Source organism: Rhineura floridana, chromosome 8 (assembly GCF_030035675.1).
Source record: "Rhineura floridana isolate rRhiFlo1 chromosome 8, rRhiFlo1.hap2, whole genome shotgun sequence".
In the NCBI taxonomy this organism is placed as follows: Eukaryota; Metazoa; Chordata; class Lepidosauria; order Squamata; family Rhineuridae; genus Rhineura; species Rhineura floridana.
Window position 1 is genome coordinate 108508519 of NC_084487.1, and position 17799 is coordinate 108526317.

General features: G+C 41.3%; 1 protein-coding gene across 5 annotated transcripts in view; it reads left to right on the forward strand.

The window, feature by feature from the left end:
- The window catches only part of LRRK2 (leucine rich repeat kinase 2), a 149538-nt gene that overhangs the window by 32755 nt on the left and 98984 nt on the right, over positions 1-17799 (forward strand). For 4 of the 5 annotated variants that reach the window (XM_061640340.1, XM_061640342.1, XM_061640341.1 and 1 more), the window contains 5 exons: positions 2542-2621; positions 12679-12785; positions 13812-13941; positions 15056-15180; positions 16910-17037. In XM_061640340.1, the coding sequence (XP_061496324.1) occupies positions 2542-2621; positions 12679-12785; positions 13812-13941; positions 15056-15180; positions 16910-17037 (570 nt within the window). The remainder of the gene's footprint in view (positions 1-2541; positions 2622-12678; positions 12786-13811; positions 13942-15055; positions 15181-16909; positions 17038-17799) is intronic. The other variant, XM_061640343.1, reaches the window with a different exon arrangement.

The window sequence follows — 17799 nt, forward strand, 5'->3', positions numbered from 1 at the left end:
TGCCTGGACTCAGTGGTGGGCTGGATGAGGGCCAGTAAACTGAGTCAGAATCCTAGCAAGATGGAGACACTGTGGGTTGCTGGTTCCCAAGTTTGTATAATTGGTCAGCTGCCTGCTTTGGATGGGGTTGTAGTCCCTCTGAAAGAGCAGTTCCGTAGTCGGGGGGTGCTCCTGGATCCATTTTTGTCGCTGGAGGCCCCGGTGACCTTAGTGGCTAGGAAAACCTTTCACCAGCTTCGGCTGGTAAGACAACTGCAGCCATTTCTGGACTGGGATAGCCTGACCACTGTTGTCCACGCACTGGTAACCTCCAGGCTGGATTACTGTAATGTGCTCTATGTGGGGCTCCCCTGAGGTTGGTCAGGAAACTGCAGCTGGTGCAAAATTCGGTGGCGTGACTGCTCACTGGGGCTGGGTATTGCCATCATGTGACCCCACTGCTGAAAGAATTGCACTGGCTACCTATTAGCTACCGAGTTAAGTTCAAGGTTCTAGTTTTAGTGTACAAACGCCTATACTGCTTGGGACCAGGATTCCTGAAAGACTGTCTTATCCCTCATATACCCAGTTGATCACTGCGCTCTGCAAGTGAGGGGCTCCTGCAGATACTATCATATTATGAGGTCCATTGTGCACTACATAGGAAATGGACCTTTAGTGCAGTGGCACCTACCCTGTGGAATTCCCTCCCTTTAAATATTAGACAGGTGTAATCTCTGTTATCTTTTTGGCACCTATTGAAGACCTTCCTCTTTCAACAAGCCTTTTAAGTAGAGATCTTATTCCAGTCTGTGTCTGTGTTGGAATTGCTTTTTAATATGTTTTTAACCCTTTTTTAAAGATGTTTTTAATTCTTTAAAAAAATGTTTTTAAAGAAGTTTTGTTTTAATATATTTTAGAGTCTGTTTTTATGATGTTTTAAAGTGTTTTTAGTTCTTTTGTTTGCCACCCTGGACTCTTACTGAGGGAAGGGTTGGGATATAAATCTAATAAATAATAATAAACCTATCAGAACATGGAACATCACAACTTACAATATAAGACCTGGGTTTAAATTCCGTGATTTCCTTACCCCCCCACCTGTTGATGCTTGAAGATCTTATCTGGCCCACATTTTTAAGCTAACAGACATGATGTGTATTTCCCAGACTAATAAGTGGATTAAAATGCAGGTATCTGTTGGTTTTTGCACTTTTTTAAATTTTGATATACAGCTTAAAAACATACCAAAATGTGTATGTAAGGGTAAACTGTGTGCCAAAATGCATAATTTGTGAAAAAATGTTTTGAAATGCATATTTTCTTGTAGTTTAATAAAAAAGGGTTCATGTGCAAATGGGACAGAATAGACTTGTGAACAAAGGCATGCAAAAGTGGCAGAGATTAGAAATAGGCTGATCAGTCGTTGCTACACTCACCTACTTTGTAGTTTACGGTTTGAAAATAGTTGAATAATTTGAAAATTAAAAGCGTGTAACTGTTACATACATCTTTCTCTTTCAAAACAAAGAACCATTCTTCATATTTCAGTTGTATTAGGAACATACCAATCCAGTTGTACATAGAAATACATTAAGGTATGTGCAGGCATAAACTTAGGTGTGCCTTGGACATGAGTTTGTACAATGGTTTATGAGTGTGTGATCTATTACTGGTCCTGGTCAGTATCTGTATGGGAGGTCATCTGGGAATCTGATGTACTTAGCTCTTATCTCTTGAAAGAAGTGCTGGTTACAAATGAAACAAATCTCACTGGAGCTGCAGAGATCCTCTTGTGTTAGCTGATGTCATATTTTTAAATGTGATGTAGGCTAATATTATGTGGTTCAAGGAATTCCTGGTAAACTAATGAGTTTTTTTGAAGTGAAATATGTCATAGGACAATAAGGCTGCTTTTTAAGAAATGAATATAATTTGCATTTTGCAATTTGACCATTTTTATAATGATATTGGTTCCTAACGTGTGTTCCAAAAATGCCATTTTGTTTTTAAACACTTTATTGAAAGTCATTTTTAATGTTAAAAAGAAACAAAATACAGAAAATGAACAGCCAAAGTAAGAAATATGCCCAATATTCACAGAACAAAAAGAAATATATTTGTGGGTTTGCAAGCCAGTTGTTATCAGAAGGAAATAATAAATTAAGTAATTCATTACATCAAGTACAATTCTAAATTGTTCATCGTGTTATAACATGCCACCCAGGATCATACAAAAGACCCTCATATTATGAAATAAAAATGGTCTCTATTCACTCTGTCTTATTCTGATATAGGATATTAGTCTTTCTCATTTAGCTGTAAGCCACACTTTATTTAACTCTCTGTATGGAGACACTTTCTATATTAGCTGATTTATAGTCTGAAGTAATAATGATTCTTTTCACTAATCAAAGCCTGATTAGAATTTTGCTTGATATATTATTTAAACTCAAAATCTTTTTGTGCGGGGATGCCTCAATCCTATATTAAACCTTTTGACAATGTTTAAATTGAATGTTTTGACCAAATAGTTTCTTTTGTCACCCCCCCCTTCCTCAGGAGGCTGCATGTTGGGCCTTGAACAACCTGCTTATGTATCAACACAACCTTCATGAGAAGATTGGTGATGAAGAGACAAAGTTAGTAGCCTGAATTAATTGTTTGGAAATGTGAACCCCCAGGTTTACAGCTCAATATCTTTTTTCCCCCTCTCTGATATCTTTTGTTTTAACTGTCAGAGTCAAAATTGGAAGAAGGGGGCTGCTTGAAACAGCTAGCACTGGTATTGTTGGACATGTTGCATCTTTCTGGCATGGTCATTAATATTCATAGTGGAAAAAGCATGGAAAATAATGTTTGAGTGGCTCCGTGGTCCCTTGTCTCTCTCCCTCCCCTACCATCATATTTTATATGTCAGGTGACTTTCCACTGCATAGAACCTAGAGCAAAGAAGGAACTAGGAGCTCATCCTCCATTATCTTTAGCAGCATATGAACTACTGCATAGTGGCTCCTTCCCATACTCCTCGACAAGTCTGAGATTGTCCAGGCTGTGGCTTCTTCCCTTGGCAATGTTGCTCCAGTTCAAATGCTATGGGAAGGAATTATAACATCGATATGTGACCCTAGTCACCCAGTGTTGCAGAGCAGCACAGGAAGGAGACACCAAGAAGCAGCTTCAATACTAGTTAAGGTTAGACTGGAAAGAGTCCTTGAATGGTCATTAGTATATTGGTTTGCACCCTGAGATAAGTTAGCTTGAAGAGGCTTATAAAAAGAATGAGCGGCAGTAAGACCCTACAACTGGTCAGAATTGGAAACTGACCCTTAGCTGCCAAAAATTAATCCTTTCAAATTTCCCGAAACCTAAAGACATGTTGCCTTTCGACCAGCGCAAAGCCCACTTTTTGCATTTGGCAAAAAAAATTGCCCTCCTGTGCGGCACTATTGCCCACATCGTTCATATCGAATATTTATTTTATAATCACCGGCATGCTCAAGCCGTGATAACTTTTCAGACCTGGACGTCTGTACAACTGTTCTATAAAGAAAAAGACAAATTTTACCACACTGGAATTCTAGTAACCAGGTTATTCGAGAACCAAAACTGCTTTGAACTGTTCCATAAAATCCCGCGCCTCTTCAAAAGCAACAACTTGAGTAACCCTCTTATCTGTCTAGATAACCCCCAGGCCACTCTATGCCCTGCGAGTTCTGGACATAGTCCAAAACATATGCTCCCTTAACCACTCTATGACTTCAAAACTGACCTGATTCCGGAAGAAAAAGATCTCCTAGACTCATTTCTATCTTTACCATCTCAGTCTCAGGAAGAAATAATCTCTAGATTTACACTCTTAAGAGATACGCTTGTCCATTCTGCGCTGCAGGACAAAGCCATGAGGCCTCTGTTGGCTTACTAGGCCTTACTACCAATGTGTTTTTTCATCAAGTCTGAAAATGTTTCATGAAGTTTTGGGAAAAGGAGAAGCAGCCTTATCTGCTGTGCCTGGCCTGAGAGAGAGCAGACATTCAAGGCCAGACAGTAGTTGTCATGGTAACGGGAGATAACAGCTGGGAAAGTTGTAACAGCCTGCTGTTAGTTCTTCCTTCTTCTGTGTGTGTCTTTGAAGCAAGCAGTTCTATCCTTGAAGGGGGGGGAGAATTCTACTTGTATCTATCCTCTAAAGCCTTTGGCCATAATGTCTTAGTAAAAGACTCTTAAACCTTTCTCAAGCCTCTGTGAAGTTTCTTGCTCAACTTAACTCCAACGTAACGTATGCTGTTCATGCAACAACACTCACACATCAACAGGGTTATGGGCCCAGATCCACAGCGCGTTACACAGGAGTAAGTGGCTGGTCTGAACGGCAGACGGAGTTCCAGAGAGGGCAGCTTGATTGATTGTGCCAGACAGAGGTGAGCAGGATGGCTGCTGTAAACATGTCTGGAGGCTTGCCGATGGAACGACTTAATGAAAAGAATTATGGAAGCTGGAGGCCATGGATGCGGGCTTTGCTGGTAAAAGAGGATTTATGGGAAGCTATTGATGGAACTCCCCCTGCACCACTTACAGCGGCCTGGACTCGGAATGATGAGAGGGCGCAGGCTTTTATTGCTCTGGCTCTATCCGACTCTCAACTGCTACACGTGAGAGATGTTACAAACGCCAAACAGATGTGGGACCGGTTGGAAGGCATTCATGTGCAACAGACCGCGGGATCTAAATTGTGTTTGGCAAGGAAGCTGTACCAGATGTGCTTCACGGGTGAGTGCGAAATGAGTGAGCATCTCACGGAATTCAGAAGCCTATTTGCTGAGTTGCAGGATCGAGGCATGGAACACTCTGTCCTTCAGAAGACCTATCTGATCCTGGCTTCACTCGATGGGACTTGGAATAATTTTGTCATGGGAATTGAAGCCATGCCCGATGGGGGGCTGAATGTAGCCTTTATTGAAGAAAAGCTGACCCAGGAATGGCAGCGGAGGCAGGAGGCGAAAAGTGCCGTGCCGAAGGAGGCTGTCGGAAGCAAGCAGGAGCACCAGCAGCTAAAGGCTTGTTATGTTTGCAGAGCTCGTGGGCATCTTCAGCGGAACTGTGCAGTCAAATGCAACTCCAGGGACGGAGGCTGGAAACAGAGCGGCAGTGTGAACTTTGTTTGTAAACAGAAGTCTCAAGATTTAGGACCTGTAAACTGGATTCTTGACAGTGGGGCGAGCCATATATTAATCAAAGACAGGAGTTTGTTTTACACGTCTACAGATGAGCAGGACTTTGTGCAACTGGCGGATGGATCACGGAAAAATGTGGAGGCCCGAGGACTGGTGAGATTTGATAAACTTGGAATACTGTCAGATTGTTTGTTTGTACCAGAACTGTCTCATAACATGTTGTCTGTCCGAAAACTGGTGAATTCTGGGTTTTCAGTCTTGTTTGAAAGGGACAAATGTTATGTCAAAAGAGGAGACAAAGTTGTCTGTCAGGGTTTCATGGCACAAGGGCAGTTTAAAATGACCATGTGTGTGAAGTGTGCTGATGCCTTGAGTTTAATGGGGCGGAAAGGGAATGACGGTCAGGGCTGTAAACAGACAGCTGTAAAAGGCACACCGTCGGTATTCACTGCCCAGATGGAGGAGGTTCACAGAGAACTTGAGGAGCCGTCCTCATTTCAAGCAATCAGGCTGATGCCTGAGGCAGAGCAGCACAAGTGGCAGCAGGCCATGCAGGAAGAATTACAAGCCATGCAAAAGAATGGCACATGGACATTAGTAAAGTTACCCATGGGTAAAAAGGCCATAGGTTGCAGGTGGGTGTTTAAGAAGAAGAAAGCAAGTTCCGAGGAAGTACAGAGGTACAGGGCACGTTTGGTAGCCAAGGGATTCACCCAGCAACATGGAACAGATTTTGATGCTGTTTTCGCCCCGGTTGTGAAACATGAGTCTATTCGTGTTCTACTGAAACTAGCAGCGATGCGGAAAATGCACATTAATCATTACGATATAGGGACAGCATTCCTTCATGGTGATTTAAAGGAGGAGATATATATGGAGCTGCCTCCGGGTTCTGTGTCACAGGAAGGGTTTGTGTGCAAGTTACATAAGTCTATCTATGGATTGCAGCAGAGTGCACGCTGCTGGAATGAGAAACTGGACAGTGTGTTGCAAAGGATGGGATTTCAACGGTGCAAGGCAGATCCCTGTGTATATGTCCAGAGAAATGGAACACAAACCAATATCTGTGCTGTTTATGTGGATGATATTATGTACATGTATCATGATCAACAAGAGGAAAGGGAATTCAGGGAGCAACTGGGCAGGCAGGTGGACACAAAGAATTTGGGGCCTGTCACACACTATTTAGGCATGGATATTGTGCGTGCAGAAGACGGAAGCATAACATTGAGTCAGGAAAGTAAAATAAATCAGATCATAGAAGAATGCAACATGACAGAATCCAATGTTGTGAAGACTCCCATGGTTGTAGTGTTCCAACAGAACGTGCAAGAGACGCCTTGTACAGAACCTGAGAAGTACAGGCGCATAATAGGGAAATTGCAATATTTGGTGAAGGTGTCACGCCCAGACATATGTAATGCAGTCAGCATTTTAAGCCGGAAGGTAGAGCATCCTTCAGAGGCTGACTGGCAGGGAATTAAAAGGGTAGTGCGTTATCTGAAAGGCACGAAGACAAAGAGTCTGGTTTTGACAGGAGCAAAGACAGGAGGTCTTGAATGTTTTGTGGATGCAGATCATGCAGGGGAGCTGAGCAGTCGTAAGTCAACCTCTGGCATAGTTGTGATGTGGCAGGGATCTTGCATTGATTGGAGTAGCAAGAAACAAACTGGTTGCAACCTCAAGTGCAGAAGCAGAATATGTGGCTCTATCACAGGCCTGTAATGAGCTACAATGGTTCGCAATGCTCATGCAGGAGATAGGCATGGAGATACAACTGCCAATCACTGTACATGAAGACAATCAGACCTGCATCAAGATAGCCACATCAGAAGCTCATACCAAAAGAACAAAACATATTAGTGTCAAATACTTTCACATAAGGGATTGTGTGCAGCAGGGGTTCGTTAACCTGACATTTTGTGACACTAACAACATGGTGGCTGACATCATGACCAAGCCGTTGTGTGAGGAGAAATTTGGCAAACTGGTGACAAGGCTTGGAATGAGTTGAAGTTTGATTCATAAAGTTTAAGCTGTACTGAAATGTAAACTGAATCTGTATGATGCAATGTATTGTGGAAATGTATTACTGTTATTGTTATTGTTATTGTTGTAATGAATTTACAGACATGATGAAAGGGGGGGATGTTGGCTTACTAGGCCTTACTACCAATGTGTTTTTTCATCAAGTCTGAAAATGTCTCATGAAGTTTTGGGAAAAAGAGAAGCAGCCTTATCTGCTGTGCCTGGCCTGAGAGAGAGCAGACATTCAAGGCCAGATAGTAGTTGTCATGGTAACGGGAGATAACAGCTGGGAAAGTTGTAACAGCCTGCTGTTAGTTCTTCCTTCTTCTGTGTGTGTCTTTGAAGCAAGCAGTTCTATCCTTGAAGGGGGGGGAGAATTCTACTTGTATCTATCCTCTAAAGCCTTTGGCCATAATGTCTTAGTAAAAGACTCTTAAACCTTTCTCAAGCCTCTGTGAAGTTTCTTGCTCAACTTAACTCCAATGTAACGTATGCTGTTCACGCAACAACGCTCACACATCAACAGCCTCAGGACCGAGATCTGAACTTACCATGCCCTTTAATGACATCAGCCCCCAGGAAAACAGAGCTGTCAACTGGACAGCTGAAGTGGCACACTAAGACCCCTTTCCCCTCCAAGGATCCTACTACTACCAGATACTTACCAAAAAAGCCAAGCAATACAGCAGAAGGGTGCTCAGTGCCTTTAAAACAACACTCCTTGAACCACCTGACTAGGCCTTTACAGTCTGGAGCAGACTGGCTACAATCCAGATTTTTGGGCCCTGAGGAACTGGGCCATACAACCACGATGCTCCACCCGAGCGCATCGGATAAAAATAAAACAAAGCCTGTTATTCCCCCAGTGCAATCTGGTGCTGTTTACATGGATATGACGGGAGAGCTCAGTCAAATTACTGAGCTAAATTGACAATCTCTCTCTCAAGTTAACCCTCCAACTAGACCAACAACAGGACCTTCACCAACTCGCCCACGGGACTACGGGAAAACTATCATTACATCTAGGGACCAGTTCAACTTCCTCTCCTGGAATATAGCAGGCTGGCCGGCCAAGCAAAATAATTCAGAGTTATCTGTCTTTTTAAACAACTTTGAAGTAATTTTTATTCAGGAAACTTGGTCCACCAAAAAACTGTATCTGGATGGTTTCTCAACAATCGACTTACTGGCCGAGCCTCCTAACGGAAAAGGCAGACCTAAAGCAAGTATGGCAATTCTGCTATCCACTTCTCTGCTCACAAACATCAAAAGACTCCACCCATGTGGGAACTTTGCAATAGCTGCCCTAATGGAACCTCAATCTACATCTTTCCTGCTGATTAATGTCTATATTCCCCCTTTTCCCTCCAGGAATGATACCAAATTGGCTTGGGAGGACCTGGAACAATATATAATAGAATTAGAATCCTTATACCCCAGAGCCTACCCCATTATAATGGGGGATTTCAATGCAAGTATCGGCCCTAATAACACCACACTCTTCTCGTCTGGTCTCTGGGAGACAGCCAACATCGAAAATTATATTTTTAAACATGATTGGTCCTCTAAAGACTCAAAGGTGAACTACGGGGGGATTTGTCTGACCCGATTGGTGGGCTGTTTTAATCTGGTAATACTGAACGGTCTTACTCTGGTTGACAACCATGCGGAATTTACTTATGTCTCAGGCCGAGGAAGCAGTGTTGTTGACTATGTCTTGATCCCCCAACCCTTGCTTAACTTGATTACCAACTTTACTGTGGATGATAGACTAGATAGTGACCATCTCCCTTTAAATTTTACCACCTTGCTCCCAGAGAAAGGCCATCTGAAGATAAGACACCCTCCCTCAAACATAAGAAAATTAATTGGTCATTAGGAGCTCTGAATAAGACTGCCTCCTTTTTCGACTTTCTCCAGGGTCTGGATTTTAAAAAACTGAATAGCAGATGCCACAGAACCTATCTCTGCCTTAAATGACTATTCTCTACTGATCTCCACCCAGAATATAATATTAAAACCAAAATCTCTCCACCCTAGACTGCAAACTAAACAAGGTCTCCCTCGGTGGTTTGACAAGCCTGCCTTGAAGCCAAGAGAAATCTGAGAAGGGTATACCACCAATACAGGAAGGGAAATTCTAACTCGCTGCCACTAGAATACTACATCATTAAAAGACAATATAAACATCTGATAGTCACTAAAAAGAAACAGGCAACCCAAGATGGTTGGAAGGGCCTGATAGACACCTCTAAAATCAATAACTCTAAAATCTTTTGGTCCCTCGTAACAGATGCCCTAATGTCCTCTAATCTAACTCCCTGTAACATTCCCTTTAACATCTGGGAGCAACATTTTTCAGTGTTGTTCAAGGATTCAAGAAATCATTTCTTGAACTACCCACTTGTTGTAGACTCTATTGCCTCCCCACCTTTGACTCCATTCCCAGAGACAAATTATGGGGCATACTTTTCTGAACAAATATGGACAGAAGACTCCTCTACCTCATTTACCGTCTCCATCAATCCACAACCCTCTGAGTACGATGTGGTGTCGATGGAACTTTAACAGATCCTGTCTCTGTTACTAAAGGGGTTAGACAGGGCTGCATATTAGTCCCTTTACTTTTTAACTTTTTCTTGAATGACCTGAGCATAAGTTGTCACTCTCTCGACTTTCACAACCCCAAGGTGGCCAATCAAAATTGTCCTCTGCTGCTATACGCAGATGACACCGCCCTTTTGTCTTTGACTAAAATAGGACTGAAACGGCTTCTCCGTTCTTTTATGGCTTACTGAGCTGTAAATTCATTAACTATAAACTTCAGCAAAACAAAACTCCTGGTTTTCTCCTGGCGTTTATCTGTGTCTGATTGGACAAACAATGGTCGGAAGATAAACCAGGTTAGGCAGTACAATATCTGGGGGTTACGTTTCATTCCTCTCTCACCTGGGCAACACATATATGCTCTGCCATCCAGTCTGCTTGGAACACGTCAAAGGCCATCCTTCGTTACTTCTATACTAAGAGTGGGCAGTACATACCTGCTGCCATCCAGGTACTTAAGACTAAGATCTTTCCCCACCTGCTTTATGGTGTTCCACTGTAGGCTCAGTGCTTTAATCCCAAAGTCGAATCAATTTTATCAACTTTTTTAAGATCAATCTTTGGTGTGCCTCGATGTGTCCCGGCTGCCAGCCTCCGTTTAGAGTCTGGCTTGCCATCACTTGAATGCCTAGCCTGGTCTCTAGCTATCAGATATTGGACCAAATTAGCTTACGCAGGTCCCTCTTCAGGATACCTATATCTCCTCTGGAAAGACGCTTTTTCCAGCTCATGGTCCAAAACATTTCATGCTAAATTGGCCAGGCTAGGTTTTTCATTGGACTTCCTATCCTCATTAGATTCTGAATCAGCTAAACGGATCATCGAGACCCAGATTAAAGATGTAGATCTCCAACACTCAGTGTCAAATGCTGCTAAAACCTGTTCCCCAATCCATTCAGACCTAAGATTTACATTCCCTAACTCCGCCACATATCTGGAAAATTTGATTATACCCAAATACCGCCAAGCCTTCTCCAGGGCCAGATTCAACTGCCTTTTTTCTACACTTTTAGAAGGCTGTTACCAGGGTATCCCCCACGAATTCTGCCTATGTTCCTGCAGGCATGCAGACATTGAATCACTATCCCACATCTTTTTCGTCTGCATCTTTAATAACACCGAACGCGCTTAGTACCTAAACCCCGTTACAAAAAATTTCCCCGGCAGGCCTGCAGACTGCCTACAGAAATATCTCCTGGCTGGTACAGATAAGCTAACCACCTTATCTGTTGCTAAGTTCATCTTTGCTGCACAAACTATACGCAAGAAGATCCTTCTTTAGACATCCATGCTCTATTTTAACGCTGTACTATTATGAGCTTTGTTACCTCCTATTTTATAGTATATGCTTTTTTTAACTTTCTTGCTAAATCAATTGTATATCAGGTCTATGACTGCACAATAAAATTTGATTTGATTTGATTATAAAAAGAATGTTTCTCATCCTTTTCTGTCCCCTGAAGCCAACTGTGCTAAGAATCTTCTCAAGAAGGTCAGAGGGCCCTCCTGAACAATGAGGCCTGAAGGTCTGCTAGAGGATAGGGTAATTGCTCAAAAATTGCTGAAAGTGGCCCAATTTTGGCAATTCTCCCATCTTCCAGCAGTCCCATCACACATGGTTCAGAAGGGTTCATTGCCCCTCCAGAAAGGCTTTTCAGGGGGCAGAGGACAAGGTTTATTCTAATGTGCAGCTACATATATTTTGTTCCATGTCAAAAACAAATTGTGCAGTGTGAAATAAATGTTTGTACAGTTGAGCATACAGGATTTAATAAGGAGCTAGGTAGTTTCTAAAAATGAATTCAATGAGAAAAGATAAAAAGAAAATGAAGAAAAATAGTGGTTCCTTTCAAGTCTTCATAACCTTATACTACTAATTAGTGCTTTTTCAGTAAAAAAATGAGGTGCCAGTACTCATATACAGTAGGGCCCCACTCATATGGTGGGTTACGTTCTAGACCCCCGCCGAAAAGTGGGGTCCTACTGCATTATATAATACACACAGAAACACACACCAGACAATACAGCTGCAGCGCAGGGAGCTCCAGCCACTGCACTCCAGCTGACAGTGATCAGTTGTAGCCCGTGAGCTCCCTGTGCTCCAGCTGACAGTGATCAGCTGTAGAGTGAGAGCTCTCCATGCTACAGCTGAAGCTCCCCGCGCTACAGCTGATGACCCCGCAGGCACCACCGTATTAGCGTAATGCCAAAAAGCGGGGCACTGAAAAGCGGGGCTCTACTGTATTGATAAAAGTACTGTGGGTGCCAGCACAAAATGGCTGGCATAGGCAGCAAAAAAGAGGTGCTCTGTACTGGTGAGTGTTGTCACAAAAAAAGCCCTGTTAATAGTATATTATGAACAAATTACTTGACTGGTTTGGGGGTGGGCAGTGTGCTGGCTGCTTGTGCAGTAGGAAAAAAGCTTAGAATAAACCCTGGCAGGGGGTCTGCAGGGTGGAGGAAGACGAGGGACAGGAGGCTTCCTTCCATGGACTTCAAATTAAACATCTTGGGATCATTCTAAGCAATTACATTTTACATGTTTTCCCTAATAATATTAATAACTAAACCAGTAATAGTAACACATAAAGGCAACCCTTGGGCTAGAGTTGGTGTATAGTACTTAAGCCTTCTGGCTTCTGTACAATTTTGTACAGCTCATTCATGGAGCAAGGGGGGAACTGGTGAGAGCACCAACAGGTAAGATGAAAATCTGGTGTTAAGTTAGAAGTAAGAAAATACTCTTATGTTGCTTTTAGTTCCTGATTTCTTTGGAATGGTACTTTTGCCCAAAATGCATGGTGACAGCTTGATGCTAGACCAGAATAATAGCAACAGTTAGTGCCCTCTCTATGTGCTATTATGTTTTCATTGTTTCTGTTTGTATTAGGTTCCCAGCACACAGAGAAATGATGCTAGCCATGTTGATGCATGATTCTTCCAAAGAAGTATTTCAAGCAGCTGCAAATGCCTTGGCAACTCTGTTGAAGCAAAATGGTATGGGAATTGGGTAACACTAAACATGGGGAGCGCAAAACGTGCTCTTGATATTGGATTTGCCATAGACGAACCTCAACAATAACATAAGGCAAACAGTTTGGGGTTGTGAAGAAAATTTTTCTTTTAAAAATAAAATACTTTTTTTCATGAATTCTTTTTAATATAAAGGTCCAACTTATTCAACTAAGCTGTTCCTTTAGTACAAGGACTTCTGCCTGTGAAGCAGGACTTGCTCCCTCTCTCCTTTCCTGTGTGTTCCCCCTCATCTGTTCTGGGGATTCTCCCAACCGTCCAGAGCAGATCTGCGAGGGGGGCAGGGGCAGAGGAAGTCCTGTTCAGCAGGCAGAAGTGCTAAAGGGATTATTTTCTTGGATACAACCCACAGTTCCCTCTTCCTGGTTTCCCCTTGCCCCAATCAAACTCATTGCCCCATTAAATTAAAAATAAACAAATTCCAATAATGTAACAGTAAAGAGAAAGAGAAGAAAAATAAAAAGAACAGAAAGGTAAAAGTTGTTCCAGTCCGCATGATGTGTCGTCTATTTCATTGGCCTCCAGGTGTTACTCTGCAAACAGCTCTATGAACCCATTTCAAATCGTATGAAACTGGGGGTTAGAGCTACACTAAGGCTGCCGTCCTACCTGTGTCTACTCAGAGGGAAAATCACTGAATTCAGTGGGAATTACTCCCAGGTAAGCGGGGTTAGGATTGCAGCCTTGCACACTGGTGCCATTGACTTTAATGGTATTGAGTAGTGTCTTAAATTAAGTCCTATTGATTTCAGTAGGAACGAAGTACAACTAATTTGGGCTGCAATCCTAAACATACTTAGCCAGGAAGCAAGCCCTATTGAATTCAATGGGTTTACTTCTGAGTCTATGACTATGAATAGGATTGATAATTTAATATGAATCCAGCCTGAAGTAGATTGACACACATGTTTATTCCCTTTTGGGTAAAAATTAAAAAGTTAGGTGCTTGTACCCAACATTCATGCTCTGTATACCCTTTTCTTATTGTAGTAAATATTAGAACAATTCTGTTGTCAAAAGGAATACACATGAATGTGCTGGATATGATGAAGAAACACTCCAACTCACCTGAAGTTGCAGAAAGCGCTTGCAAGTTGCTGAACTGTGCTTTTGAAGGAAGGTAACTAAATGTAATTCTAGGAATAGTTATACCCAAAATCAGGATCACAATTTTCTGTATGTATTTAAAGTATTTTAGTCCATCCTTCATAAACAAGCTATCCCAGGGTAGGGTACAGCAAAACAACATAAAAACTTCACTATTCCATACTGCATAACAAAAAGTGAATTATAAATCCACACAACCTGTGCAGCAAAACAATAGCATATAATATTGCTAGCAGTAATAACTCACAAATGCCCAGGTGAAAAAATATCTTCTCAGCTGGTGGCAAAAACTGAGAATTGGTGCCAGCCATATTTCATGAGTGAGGGCATTCTGTTACCAGGGCACCACCACTGAGAAGGCCCTCTCCATGATGCTGCATAATAGATCTTATATGGTTGCAGCACAGTAAATAGGGCTTCCCCTGCTGATCTTACTGCACAGCCAGATATATACTCTGTTTTCTCACACTGAGTACCTACCCATTGGTTTGGATGCTGTTTCCCACATTACTTCACACCCTCAGTCTCCATGGTGAGCCACTGGACAGGAATAACTCACCATGTGATAACAGCCACTGTTATGGAATGATTACATGTGGCCTCCGCATGACAGTATGCAAACAGTGAAATCAATATGTTTGCATATTACTTAAAGCGCTACATTAGGTGTACCCAAAATATGCCCAGTAGGCTAGTTGACTCTCTTTAATGGAACAGCAGATTGTCATTTATTCTATAGTCTGCTTTGGAGTTGTAAGGGGGCTGGTGTTCAAGAAAGACAAGGCCACCACCCTTTTAAGTATAAGGAACAAGTTGTATAGTTTCTTGGAACCTGGACAGAATACATAAACAGGTATGATTTATTTATTTATTTATTTATTTATTTATTTATTATTTGATTTATATCCTGCTCTTCCTCCCAGCAGGAGCCCAGGGCAGCAAACAAAAGCACTAAAAACACTTTTAGTGTTGTGTGTATAAAGGCTTGAAAATTGTATAGTGTGTTAAAATGCATAATGTACAATAATTTAGAACTGTATATGCAATATTTTTCATAATAAACCAAGAATAATGGAAGTTCAATAAACAAAAGTGTAAACTGAGAGTGTGGCTGATTGATTTTCCAGTTTCCCCCCTCTGGATATAATGACAGAAGTGACATCCAGAGTTGTCAAAGCTATGGGAAAGCATAAAACATCTCCATCTGTGCAGCTGGAGGCATTCAGAGTTATTTTACATTTTATGTCTTCAGGTAAGAAAAACGCATGAAGAATATGAGCATACACCTTAATCCAAACAAGCAACTATAAATAAGGAGTCATGCATTCTTTGAAATGTTTTATAATGAAATTAAAAAGGAAGGAACAACACGGTCACAAGTTAATGAGCCTGCAGCCTAGTCATTTGGTCCCATGGCTTTTCACTGGCAAGTGAAGCAAATGAAAATTTGATCAGTTTCTGCTAAAGGGAGAACAAGTGATTTGATGGCATGGGTGGGGGAACTTGTTGATATAGCAAATGTACAAAGTTTAGAATGTTTTAAGTCCTATTGATTTCTCTGGAAAATATTTAGATTAGATTAGATTAGATTTTAAAGGTTTAAGTATGTACTTATTTTTCCCACTGAAATTAATGAGACTTACAGATGTTTTGACTTTGGATCAATTGTGGGTGTAATATATACTTATAGTCAGTAAAAACAAAAATAACAGACCAATACAGAGTAATCTATAAATGCAAATTAATTTGTAATGTGTTGCATATCTATTTTAGCTCAAGTTGTAAAGACATACTCTAAAAATACACATACCAAGAAACAGAAAATACTAACACTGCAATTCTGTACATATTTACTTGGGAGCGTCATTTGACTCATTATAGACTTGCTTCTGAATAGACCTGCATAGGACTGCGGTGTACACCATGCATTTGTTCTATAGCTATGCAATTGTCAATCTGGATTTTGGTTTCAACATACATGTCAGCATACATTAATTATATGCAGCCTAATTATAGGCATGCACATTATATGCAACTTAAACAGAAACCTGCAGTGGTAATTTATCCCCAGCAATAACTTATTTAGCCTGAATTTTAGCATGGTATCTTTTCTCATGACTGAGTCGTGGGAATGCTCTAAATATTTTAACAGCCTAATGAAAATGTAGCCCATGTTAATTTTGGCATATTGTAGCCAGTGATGTGGTTTGGTATTTTTGTACTCTTTCAAAGAATCTATTAGTAAAAACATAAGACTTGCCAGCTGAAGATCTGCTTTTTTAAAATGCTAACATTTTGTAGGATTTAGAATGTGTGAGATTGAAGACTAATGGTCTGATGCTGGGCATGTTTATTGAGAAGAAAATACCATTGTGTTCAATGTAACTTGGGTCAACATAAACATGTTTAGAACTGGAAAATGGAGATGGACTGCCTTCAAGTCAATCCCGACTTATGGCGACCCTATGAATAGGGTTTTTGTCATAAGCAGTATTCAGAGAGGGTTTGCCATTGCCTTCCTCTGAGGCTGAAAGGCAGTGACTGGCTTCATAGCTATGTGGGGATTCAAACCCTAGTCTCCCAGGTTGTAGTACAACACTTCAACCACTACACCACACTGGCTCAGGCGCTCCTAAATCAGAAGGAAAGCTTTTGGAATTTATGTTTCAAGAAATAAAAATGAAATTCAGAATATGTATATGTCTTCCTCAGTAGACCATGAGATACTGCTAGATTAACTTTTTTTCTTTTTAATCTGTTGGCAAAATAAAATAACAAAATAACAAATTAAATAACAAAAAAGGAAGAAGAAACAACCACCTGATTTCTGTGTAGAGTGTGAGTTGGGTGTCTAGACACTAAGAGAAATTATAAGTGAAATGTTGGGAGGAAAGGTCTGGGCTTTGGGTTCTTAGGTATTTGACTCATTTTAATTGCATATTTATTTTTTACAAGGAAAATGTTCCTGTTTTGTGTTACAGGGTCAATGAAAAAGCAGCTAAATAATTCTGACTTGGAAGATACTCGTTTGGTGCTAATGTTGAAAGTGATTAAAAACCAATGTTTGTTGGAAGATGCTCACTCGCTAGTCCTTTATGCTCTCAACACGGTATGGCTAGATTTTGTTTTCTTTATGGCAAATTTACCGCATGAAAAATGGGACACTGAGGGAAAAAACAACATGTATGCATGAGGAACACTGAACCCACAATGAACACCTTGCTGGAAGCATCCCAAGGTTATGAAAAGCCCAATACAAATTCCAGTCTCATTTTCCCTTCGTATCAAGATTTCTTCCAGCTTCTTTCTACACAAGCTGGAATACTTTATCCATGATTAAAGTATATTCACTAATAGGTAAAAAACGCTTGCAGTTTAAGAATGTACCTATAGCCAACAGATATTTCTATCAAACTTTAAAAAGCAGGGAAATTGGGCAGCTATAGAGCCAGTGTGGTGTAGTGGTTAGAGTGTTGAACCATGACCTGGGAGACCAGGGTTCGAATTCCCACACAGCCATGAAGCTCACTGGGTGACCTTGGGCCAGTCACTGCCTCTCAGCCTCAGAGGAAGGCAATAGTAAACCACCTCTGCATACCGCTTACCATGAAAATCCTATTCATAGGGTCGCCATAAGTCGGGATCAACTTGAAGGCAGTCCATTTCCATAGTGAATGCACCAGGGGAGCGGGAGACCTGACCTCCTCTCTGTACTGCCCTACAAACTTGTAAAAATGCGAATACAATTTGTGTTGGTCTTTCACAGTCCAAGCCACTTCCTGTATATCTTGGAAGAATTTGGTAACGTGCCTCTGAGCATATGGCGAGTGGTGGCAATATCTGCCATCCTCAAAGATGGAGAATTACATTT